Consider the following 12303-nt stretch of genomic DNA (forward strand, 5'->3'; position numbering starts at 1 on the left):
CTGTGCAGAAATTGCCAAGGAAAAATGTTGGCCAGAGCAGGTGACAAAGGTTGGAAGGGCAGATGATTCATAGCTGCAAGAGGACTGCTTCGTGGAAGATTGAATAAGATGAAGTCTGAGCTCTTGTACCTTGAGATGAGAGTACTGCAAAAAATGCAGCTTGTCTGGGAGTGTGATTGGAGGTGGTGTAAGCCATATGAGAGGAGGATGGCTTTCTTATGCAGCCAGCTACAAATCTAGCACTTGCAAAATTTTCAGTTACATATTTATTTAGCTTAAGATCTTTGTAAACGCTTTTCCAAATGCTGTCATAATCTTAGGTCTCTTTCCAATGAAGGTAAGCATTTAAATGCTACGTATATACATATTTTTCTCCTCTGTTTCTTTGCAGCTTGATCATATATTGTCCCCTCCACCTATGCCTTTTCGAAAATCCAGCAGTCCTGAAGTCTCTTTTAGTCCTGGAAAGTCTTCTAAATGTAAGAGGCAGCTGAGTGAAGATGGGAAACAGCTCAGAAGAGGAAGCCTTGGAGGAGCTCTGACAGGTGAGTTTGGGATGTATATGGTGATCACCTCTAGATTTAGCAGCTGCTGAGCTGATGAAACCTTGACCCCCCTGAGTTTGCCTGGCAGTTGAACTCTGTGGCAGAAGTGTGAGCTCCACCCAGATTTCAATGAAGTCTCTTCTACTAAGTTCCCTGATTGTCAGTATGGTGAGCTCATGTTTGAGGCTCTGCTTCCATGGGGTGCTGATAGGTGGTGAAGCACGTAGTCTGAAAATGACCTATTTATTGAAATATTCAGGGTTACGGCATTTATCTTGCTGGCTTAGTTTGATGGCTTAAGGGTTGTTTCAGACATGCCTGCATGCATCTAACCATGGGATCACATACATCTTGTTTTCTCAAGGAGCCTGAGTGCACAGATGGCCCCTTTAGATTTGATACCTGTAAAGAAAAAGCAATTTGTCCTCATTTATCTGGTAGAGTCCTTGCATTACCAGCTAGCCACTGGTCATGGACAACAACTTCTCCTCCACAGAGGCATGCTGAAGTAGCAGGATGCTTGAGGAGGGCTGAGGCCTTCCTTAAGAGTGATGGCATCTGTGGAAGATGCCAGATGCTAAAATCATGAGTGCGTGCTGGGAGCTGTATGGGAGCAGAAGTCACTGAAAAGTGATTGGTTTTGAGTGTGGAGTGAAACGAATGTGAAAGCATTGGGAGGAATTAGCTGTTACTTGCTTAGTGTAGTTAAAGATTTTTTAAAATTCACTAGAATTTGACAATTAACTATTTTTGAAGAGCATAATTTCTAACAGTTTGAAGACTTTCTGAAGAGCAGAATGTTAAGTAACAGAAGATAGAAAATAGATTTCAGTGATTTTAGTGACAGAGGGTCTCATCTTTTTTTTTATTTTTAATCTGTTTAAGTGATGCTAATTTGATATCAAACAGGTGACATTCAAGCTGGGGAGTTGCAATGGCATTTACTGGAGATGTAACTGTCTTCTGTCTCTAAATTCTGTACATTGTTCAAAGGCATTTTTGTTTTGGGATGAAAAATGGTGCCACAGTGGATAGAGGTGACTCTTCTGCCCTAAGTATTTGAGAAGAGCTTTTAAAGAAGTCACTTTTCTCACTTCTTTCCTACCCTTCTCCCTCTCCTTACAATGGAAGAATCTCTAAGAAGTTATTGCAATACTTCTCTTTGTAATCAGTTACTTAGAATTGATTTTAAGGAGTGACAAATAACCTTTTTTATTATTATTTTTTATTTTTTACTTACAAAATGAAGTTTTCTCATGCTTTGTCTGAAGGAAAAGATAGATACTACTACAGGACCTCCTTGCACTGTATCAGCACGTAACTTGCTGTGATTTTTAGTCTCACTAAGATAAGATTTGCTGTTTCCAATATTATCAAGAGTTGTATTATGAAGATTTCAGAAACAGTATGAGTATTTTTGACCTGTATGGACTTTTGTGGAAGATGAGTGACTGTCATGGTAGGGCCGTGACATGGCCCAGTACAAATCCAGACAGGCCTTAAGATGCCTAGAATCCCCTTCTCACCTCTCCTTCCTGCAGAAAGACAGGGCAACACAGGAAACAGAACAAAGGGGACAGGGCCCCTGCCTGTCTGGTAAACAAGATGTTTACCTGGGACAAGAGCACATAAGCTGACCACTGCTCCCCCAGATACAAGGCCTTTGTTTCTGCCTTTTATGATTATAGTCTGGCAGAACGCTTTCCATTGGGCGGCTACACGTCATCTTCAGTTGCCCCATTGGCCCAATCAATCTCTGTCCGGGTGTATGTACAGGTATATGACTTGGTAGTCACCTTCACCTTGCTCTCACATCTTGCTCTTGAACCTACTTGGACCCATTTTGTAGAAGCTGCCTCGAGTTGCCCTGCCCTGCCTCGAGTGCCTGATCCAGAGCCTGGGATAAAATCACAAGCCATATAGAGCAAGCTGGAGAAGCCACGAGACTACAAGCTGGATCCACCCAGCCTGCTTCCCCTTGCCACTGGAATTGTGCCGTGCCTCAGTTTACCCAGAAACTGAGCAAGTGCCCATCGTGAGAAGCGTCGTTAACTGCCCACCATCCACTGAACCAAGATCAGCCTGGGACAACGTGGCAAACCCTTTTTGCCAGCAATCTGCTGTGCCAGTGCTGTACAAGAGCTCCCCAAAGCCTCACAGCTAAGATAGCAGCAGCAGCGTTCCCCATGTGGGTAAAACCAGGTGTGAGTAATTAATTCATTGCCTTTTTGGCGTAAGTGTCCTTATTGAGTCTCCCCACTGTTGTGGGGAGTGTTATCTGCTATCTGATTGAGTGCTATCTGCTCCCAGGGACCTTCTCTTTCCAAGTAATTTCCTCCTAGTTTGCATAGAACTGTTTGTATTTTGCCCAAAGACTGTATATTCCCGTTGTAAATATATATTCCAACCATACAATGATCCTATTTAACAAGTTTTGGAAATTTTCATGAATAAAGGGTTACTAGCATTTTTATTAATACCTGTTTGCCATATCTTTTATTAGTTAAGGGCAATTACTTAATCCCTTACGGGTATTAAGTAAGTGACTTAAGGTACTTGGAGCTGTCAGTTTTGCTAACCTGTGTGAGAGGAACTGTGGTTTCTGTGAAGTGTCACTACTTTAAAAACTGGAAGTGTAGATCAAACTATTGTTTTACTGAAACTAGAAATTGCCATCACATTGTTTAATATTTCATCAAGAACTGATGTGGATTTTTAGTTTTGGTTTTGTTTAACTGTGAGGCGGGTAGTGGTCTTTAAAAATTAAACTTTCCTAATAAGCCCTGCTGATACAGAAGGAGAAGGTGGCCTGGTCGAAACCAAACTAAACAAATACACTCTGCTGCTGTAGTCTCTGGTCTTTATTCTTGAATTTTTGCTTGAGGTCTTTATAAAGGAAAATGGATATGCTTTTTGTGTGCTTCCAATATGTTTTGTAGGGTTTCATGTCAGGGTTTGGGAATACAGTATGCAATGATGTAAACTGTTTTATTACTAGTGCACTTTAAATGAACCCAAATACCCTGAGGCTTTGGTATCTTAAAATAGTTCAATATTTTAACAGCTTTCATGATACTAATTAAATTAATCAAAGTCATTCTGATAACAGAAAGTTCTTAATATTTTTTCTGTATTTAAAAAACTGAAATTGTTTAAAGGAGCAACTGAAGATAGAGAGCAATTTCCTAGAATTATTTCAAGAGCTCAGTAATCTGAAGTTTCATCATTTCAGCATTACCTTGAACTTGTAATTACCTATGTTTTTTAGCATACTTAAGTTTTAGTGGTATTTGAGGTTTTATTTTTTGTGCGCTTTTTATTTTCTTGTATGGAGTTTTTTGGTGTTTTCTTTTTGTTTCCCTAATGGTTACCATTCTGGTTTGAAGCTACAAGAATCACAGTGTCATTTTAGGGAAAAGGAAAAAAAGCAGAGGGAAAGGAGAAGGCCTTCCATTAAAATGAGTGAGCAGACAAGCCCTTGGTTTGTCGTTATTTCTAATATCAAGCATCCCTTCCCTAATTTCTGTTTGTTTCTGAAAAGATATTCATGGCCCGTAATTGACAAAAAAAAAAAAAAGGAGACCTGTCATTTGCAAAAATACTTGGTCTTTAGTATCACTTTACCCTGACTACTCTCTTCCTTTTATCTTACTTCTGTTCCTTACTTAAGTTTTGTTGCTTTGGCTCTCAGTCCATTGGAAAATAGTTCACAAAGGTATATACCTTCAGAAAGGTGTATTTGCATTCTACACAGCTTTAGGGAGATTGGAACCCACTTGGGGTTTTTTGGTGTTTTTTGTTTGTTGGGGTTTTTTTCCCCCTGAATTGCCTGGTTTTAAGCAATGTAACAACCATACTTCAGAGTTGAAGAGAACGAAATCTATGTTTTTGAGAATAAATCTACTATTGATTCCTGTTGAAAATTACTAGGAAGCCACTGCTTTTAAATAAATTTGGCCAATAAAAGAAATCAGTATGGCTTGCCAGAGATACTATGTTATTATATTTTGGAAAAGTCACTTCAGTCTAATTGTTGCCTCAGTATTGCTTTCCTTAATCTTCATCCCCAAGGAGGAGGAGAAGGAAGGAGAAGCAAGACTTTAGGAGAGACAGACTGAATTTGGAATAAAAAGACTTTATTGCATGTGGGCTGCTATTAGTGTAGCAAATCTACTTTAATAGTTTTACTTGTGAAGTGCTAGCAATATGGCTTTGTAGAAAGAATGAAAAACAGTGTTTCATAATGGGGGTTGCTAAATGTAAGCATTTGTGGGAAAATCAACTTCAGAGCAAAAGTGTTTGAATGTGATTTATAACCAGTTTCGCTTTTAATTTCAAGTGTCATGTTTCAAAAGGGTTATAAAATCTTGGGTACCAAACTGCCTTACAAACTAGTCAGTGTTTGCCTTTCTCCTCGTCAGATGCTTCTGTATCTTGTCTCTTGTTCTAGCATTCCCCTTCCCTGCTGTCCCATAAGAGTGCTTGTGACAACCTGGGAAGTAAACTGAGCTTTAAAAATTCTGATTTTGCCATAGATGGTGTGAAACATAATCCTTACACAGAATGAGCCCTGTTGCAAAGCTGAGCTGTAGCTACTTGTTTAATAGCCCAGGTCAAATATAGGGGGAAGGATCATTGCTTCAGAAGGACACTGGTGCCCTCTGGGTGCAGGGCCATTGGAGGAGTACTGAACAGACTGGGAGTCAAGTGTAGTCATGTGGACTTCTGTGCATATATGAGTATTTAAATGCCCCTCACCCTAGCCTTAGATTAACTTCTTAAGGATTCCTAACAGTGCCCAGACTAGGGCTTTAAAACTTGTTTCTTATCAGGAGAAAAGATGTTTAATCAAAAAGCTGCTTTTTGGTGGTGGCTGGTTTTCTTGATCTGCACAAACTTCAAAGGACCATGTATAGTCAGGCTTAAATTGTCTACAGATTTTAGTTTGCTGTGTTCAGAGATACTTAAATAAAATCCGTTGCAGAAAGTGTTATGAAAGGCCGAGAAATTAAATGAGCTTTTACTACAGAGGGAGTTAACCTGGCAAATCACTCAGACAAGCAAATTGAATTGGTTGCTTTCATGTTCCATTGCTCTTCCTCAGTTTGCACTGTGCTGTGCGGTGCAGCTTTGTTCAGTCTCCTCAGCAGCCCTGGTGCCACATTTGGAGATTGTTATCTTCCTTTCTACTTCCAAAAGGTATGAGAGAGTATTTCTGGCATGTTTATATTTCTCAGAGCACTGCAGTTAGCTCAGTCATCTATACTGTATTGATAAGCTCTGCAGTTAAATATAAGGAAAAAAAATACTGTTTGTTACCTACAGTTTGTTATCTTCTGTTATCTCATCAATAACTGCCTGGAAACAAACTTCCTGCTGGGCTAATTGTCTCTAATTGTGGTAAAGCTGTTATCATGCTAACCTTATACTGATCTCATGTAGATACTAGTGATACAACACATGCAGATTTCCTTTTATAGAACCTTTAATCCAAAGATCCTAAAGCACTTTACATTAATGAAGTTATCTCATGATCTAGTGAAGGGCTAAAAACTAAGAAAACTTGGGATGTATATATTTTTCTCCTCTAATATTTACCCTTTGATCAGCTTTCCACCTCTGAGTCATCAGTCATCTAAATATGTTTGGCAATTATTGCTATTGCCAGATAACTAATATGTGGTTGATTTGAAATGTATTTGGGGTTTCTCAGTCTGGTTTTGTATTGGAGATTCATCATGTTACTAACACTAATTAGCAGAAAGATCAACAGCTTTATGGGCCATGAAGAACAAGCTGTTCTCTGTGGGTTGGCATGTGCTGGCAGGATTTGAAAGGGGAGGTTTTCCCCCTTCATTCAGTTGGTAGCAGTAGAAATCTAGAGTTTTCACCAACATGGTGGTGTATAATTTTTACTTTTTAAAATGTATTTCATTATTGCTGTTGAAAATGCCTGGTAGCTCATTACATCTCTCAAAGTCGACGTATTTGACACGACTTGGTGGATGTGGGAGATTTGGGCATAAGATCACCCCACTTGTACCTTGATACCTCTTTGGAAATGGTGCCTTCCCACTCTATACATTGCTTATCATAACTGTGATGTGGCTGTTGTAATGGCAACATTTTAAAAGGTTATTAACGATGGCCAGTAGATAAGGGGAAATGTTCCCAGTTTCCTTGGCACTGCATCCCAGTCATCACTGACTTCTGCTGGGGGGGCTCATTAATTATGTATGTGCTTCTCCCTGCCACGCTGTAGCCGTCTCTAGTATACTGCTGTCTGTGTTTGCTGGCCTGGCCTCAGCTCCTCGGGGACACTGGCATGCTGCGGGAGGCCGGGGAAGCATGGCTGACAGCACCAAAACTCTGTCAGACATGCCTTTTTATAGGAAATTTTATTCCCTGTGTTTTCTTCCTGTCTCATATGAGAGCAGAAACATGTTTCAAAAATGGGTTTTATCTTTGTGATGTGTGACTGGACTGGGTGTACAGAGTTTGGAGAGCCTTTGTAGCTGCTCTAGGGCTTTCCCTGACAGCAGTGGAGGGGTGGTAGCAGCCCAGCACTGGTGCTAACACCCCTTAGTTCCTGGGTATAAAAGATGGGAATGTTCAACAGTCAGGTGTGTGTGAGGACAGGCACAGTGTGCTTTGTTCAGTAACACTATCTAGCCAGAGCATGTCCTGTGAAGTCTTTTCACTGCCTTCCTCAAAAGCTTCCTTAAAGCACTGTACCACGTTAAAACTTCTTCCAGGATTAGTGGAAAGAGATACATGTGAGCTATTCTATAATTACACACCTGTGAAAATGTGAGAGTTTTAAACTTGCAGTATAAAGCTGTCTTCTTCAGATTAAGTAAATACATTCTGCTACAAAATATGCGTTTTAAATGGTTATTGGTGCAGTGGTGGTTCAGTTGATGGTAAGTTACGTTTGTCATTATCACTTAACTTCATGATTTAAGGCTTCAATCAATTTGCATTGCTGAACTGATTTTTACCTCCCTGTGCTCCTCGCAATGTAATTTGCATATTCTTGACATGTCTGGAGTCTGTATCATGTAATAGACTAAGATGAGAACAGAAGATGCTGTATTCCTGTCTCATTATTTTGCCTTTAACTCTTCAAATGCTGCTTAATTGTGTTTATATCTTCAGAACATGAGAAGTTGATTGTTGTTGAGATCAAAGTGAAATGTAGCAGTAGAATGCCTGATTAGCTGATACATTCACAAGTTGCCTGTTTTGAAGGGTGGAGAAATACAATTTAACCCTCTTTGGGACACATACAAGAGCAAAAATATGGAGAAAATAAATATGCATATCAAATTTCTGAAGGTTGAGATGGAGCTATTAAATTATCTGGGTTAACTATGCTTAGCAGTATAACGGTAGTAGTACACATGAAAGAACTTGCCTGGACTTGGTTAAATGCTTGGACTTAATCATCATCCCTGCTTGCTCCAAGATTTGTTTTTTAATGTAAGTTGAATATACAGCTCGAGAGATGATTGAGAAGAGGGAAAAGCAATGGAAAAGCTTATAGATGTTTCCCAGTGAAGTCAAGAACAGGCTTTTCTATTGGGAAACTTCACCTTTTGAAAAATTATGATAAGCATATAGTTACAATTTTCCTTCATTATGTGGCATAGCAACATCTATGCAAAACAAAAATAGGGGTCATAATAGGAACTGTGGAGAAAATAGGATGTTGACACATAACTTCATGCAGCAAACACCGAATGCTGAGATGGTAGAGTTAGAAGTCAAGAATATTGGCAGCTGGCTGGAGTAGCTGTTTACATAGTGGTTGAAGCGAGCAACAGTTTGGCAAAGTTCTTAAAATTTGAGCATATGTATTCTAAGCACAACTGTTTCCATGTCTGACATTATTTAATGTTGCTGGGAAGAGCTATCTCCAAGCTTTGGTATGCAGGATTCACGTTTTTGCAAAACTAACTGTGTAACTGGAGACACAATACAACTGTCTTACCTTGATTTAAATTTACTCCAGTTTTACATGCTTTTGGTAGCATCAAGCATTCAGTCTGACCCTTACATTTCTGTTCTCTTTCCTATTTATCAGAGCTTCAGAAATGGAAAGTTTTGTAGAACAGGTACAAATTGAAAAAAAATCCCCAAAAACAACAGTGGAAGGGAAGTAGGAATATCTGTATATTAGGATTATGTTGTAGAATGGACCATCAGTTTGTAAGCATAGGAGTTACATGTTAGAAATATGGGGTAAAGGCCCTATTTGTTGGTAAGATAAAGAAAAGGAGGCAGCAGAATATATCCATCTCTGAGCTCACTGAAAAGTAAGATATATCCAACCAATTATTTTGGTGAGTTGTATTTCAATAGAGTCGGGGAAGTAGAATTGTAAATGGCAACTTCATTCTGGAGGGCTTTGTCACATAGATACCAATGTTACTGGCTGGTTAACACTGCTATAGTGGTAGACATTTTTGGTATGGAAAACTTAAGGAAAAAAAATAATTAAATTCAAAACAATCAACCAAAACCCCACAAAATCCAAACATCAACCTCACCCCCAAATCTGAATAAAACTAGAGAGATTTATTTGCTGGTGAACCCAAATACCTTTCAAATATTTTATTGCTGTCACAGTACTTCAGTAATAAATAAAACAAATAAAATATAAATTTTACTTCAGTGAGTGTCTTTTAGCAGAGGAAATTGGAGTAATTTGCATATGAGCAAAAATCTGTATTGTTTAAGTGTTTTTCAGTGAGAAATTTGTTCCAAGCATGGAATTGATATTTATTTCTTGGAGGAAAGCTAACTATGTGACAGCTTATTCTTGGTAATTGACTTACAAACAATCTTGATTCTTTATCTTTTTGTAGTTAATGGAGGTTTGATTTTTTTTTAAATTAAAAAAACAACCAAACAAACCAAACAAACCAGAAAAAAAAAACCCAAAACAAAAAAACCCAGCATATTTTGGATGCAAATCTAAACCTGTATCCTACTAGTTTCTGGTCTAAAACTGGATGTATCTGCTTCCTTTTCTTGTTTTGCCCCTATTGATAAAATTTTAAGACAGCTATATTGCTTTTTAAAAAGATCATAATCTGACCCTGAAGTTTTGCCTTTGGTAGGTCACAATTATTTCATCCATGACTGGGTACCACTTCATCTAATTTTAAAAAGTGGAACCAAGACAACACTGTAAGGAGATTTTGTATTACATCTAAAATTGAAAAATCTGTGAGTGTAATAGGATTTTTTACAAGGGCTTCTTATATAGTAACAAGAGAAATTATAATTGAGTCAGTTGCTGTTACAGGTTAAACTGAGTAATGTTACGTTTCGTGGATATGTTTAGCCACATGCCCCTGAGTATATACAAGACGTGCTGATTTTTTTAAATTATGGGCAATAAGTATGATGCTTTTAAAGACTGTGTCTTTAATATTTCTTCACAAAGTTCGAGCAGAAAAGTGAAAGAATGCAAATAAATCACAATTGGGTGTAAGAAAGCAAAATAATGATTAAACACTTCCATTGGAAAGATAGAAATGTTTAAGAGTCAGTACTCAAACCAAAGTCGGTCAGTCTTAGCTTGCTGTGCCTTCTCTCTTTTTCTCTGTCCTGCCTGAAGATAACATACACCCACATACCGACCTTGACAAGCTAAGTCCTACGAACTTCTCTGCTTCTTGGCTTTCTTCCCTTTTGCCTGCTCTGGGAGGGGGAAGGAAAAGAAGCACAGCCCCTCTCTTTTGCGGGCCCCAAGGGGCCTTGTTGTGTTTTTCTGTTGATTGTACATATTTGTAAATGTTGCGAGTAGTGTATATTTGTACATATTCATTGCATTTCATCATAGATTGTAGTTTTGCCTGTAAATACAGCTTTCATTTGCTTCCAGACTGAGCTAGCCTGGTTATTATCAGTGTGGGAGGGGAATTTCAGCTCTCATACTGTAACAGTAAGTGACTATAAATATAACTTTCTTGCTTCCTGGTAGAAATTTGAAATTTAAGTGAAGTTTTGTTGATACAGCCACAGTAAAATAGGGGAAAATATTGAAACTTTTCTAATTATGGTTTTAAATTTATCCTCTATTCTTTTTCTTTCCAGTGTGAATTATGGACTTGAATTCCTCTTCTCCCCTCTCTCCTAGTGTGCGAATAGGCTAAAGTTTAGAGCCTCCATGTTTTCTTACAGCTAGGCTGTCTGCAATAGTGAAATTTGAAGCTACAAAGCCAAGTGCCCTATCCTGATGGTAAAATACTAATGTAAGAGGCACTTTCACTGGGCAGATTTCTGAAACTGCCCAGGCCATTTGTGTGTGGCTGCTCTTCTCTGTGATCGGGCTGCCACACGCTAGAGAGCTGAAGTGGCAATGTAATGGCTTCAGTCTTCTCTTCATCTGCAGTGATACCTGCCAATGAACTGTTTAGCCTGTTTTGGTAGAAGAGCAGAAGGAGTAGGAAGAGGGAGAAGTACTCAACTGTTTCAGTGTGTTTCTGTGACTCAGAGTGATCTGCAGGAGGATACAGTTTTGTTTTCCACCATGGCTTGTTCTTGTTCTGAAGTAGCTAACATGCATAAGGCTCCCCAAAGAGAGGTGTGGAATGAGAAACCCACTTAAAATTGTTCTCAGCAAATCAGACTTGATCACAGAAGTCAGTTTGTGAGATAAGATCAAAGTTTGTGTTTTGTTTTGTTTGTTTGGGTTTTTTTCCCCCAGAATGGTTAGGAAGACGAATCTGGCTTTCTGAACTGTTTTAAAATAATCTGCACGAATGTCATTAAATATAAAAAATTGATTTATCACAACAATTATGTGAAATAAGTATTTCCCAGTTCTTGCCTCAGAGATGAAAGGATGTTAAGAAGCTATTTGAAGACTTCTATAACACAAATATATTGATGCTTGCTTCAGTTCAGTCTGTGGTATGCTATAATGGTATGCATAGTTTCTGCTTTGGACTAATTTTGCTCATAGTTGCTGTCAGCTCAAATGCTATCATTCTTTCAGAGCACATACCTGCCTTCCATTTACAGTTGTGTTATGGAGAATGACTCTTAATATTTTCATTAAAATAAATGTACATCAAAAACTTTGAAGATGTTCCTCTACATTTATCTTTGCATTTTAACTACTTACAAAGCAGACTTTCCAGAAGTGCAGTCTACATCTAAGTACTTTCGTAAAGACAAAAACTTACTTGGGCGCCAGAAGGTTTTCTCCACACAGGCAGCTGTTGGAACATGAGATTGCTGAAGAATTGAAACAAGTAATTTCTATGGAAGATTTATAGGTATTAGATTTAAGATCACAGAATCTTACAGAAACACAGAATCAATAAGGTTGGAAAAGATTATATGGTAATTCTCAGCCCTCCCTTTGGGATATGGATTTGAGAGGGAGAGAGAAGGAGAGTAATACTTTAGTAGTAAGAAATCTTTTTCCTAATAGGAGTAAAACAAAATCCCACCTTCTGTGACTGATCTTTGAGTAAGTATTTTTTGGTTCTTTTCACTCTGTCTTGGCCTTATACAGTAAGGCATACCACACACTGAGTGCAATAGAAATAGGAAGTAACACATACTCCATTAGAATTTCTACAAGTATCTCTTATAAAGGATCCAAGGCATACGAGAGGCAAGTTCAAGTAATGTACTCATCAAAATGCATTTTTGTACATCAGCTGGACTAACAAGGACTGCATTCAGATGTGGTAAGAAATGCTATTGGGTACAATCAGTGTTGTGACTTCAGATT

At 38.4% G+C, this 12303-nt stretch overlaps 1 protein-coding gene across 1 annotated transcript in view; it reads left to right on the forward strand.

Annotated features, from left to right (window-relative positions):
* The window catches only part of MAST4 (microtubule associated serine/threonine kinase family member 4), a 341770-nt gene that overhangs the window by 74429 nt on the left and 255038 nt on the right, over positions 1-12303 (forward strand). Inside the window, exon 2 of the mRNA XM_054397478.1 lies at positions 392-545. Coding sequence (XP_054253453.1) covers positions 392-545 — 154 coding nt within the window. The remainder of the gene's footprint in view (positions 1-391; positions 546-12303) is intronic.

Source organism: Indicator indicator, chromosome Z, assembly GCF_027791375.1.
Source record: "Indicator indicator isolate 239-I01 chromosome Z, UM_Iind_1.1, whole genome shotgun sequence".
Taxonomy (NCBI): domain Eukaryota; kingdom Metazoa; phylum Chordata; class Aves; order Piciformes; family Indicatoridae; genus Indicator; species Indicator indicator.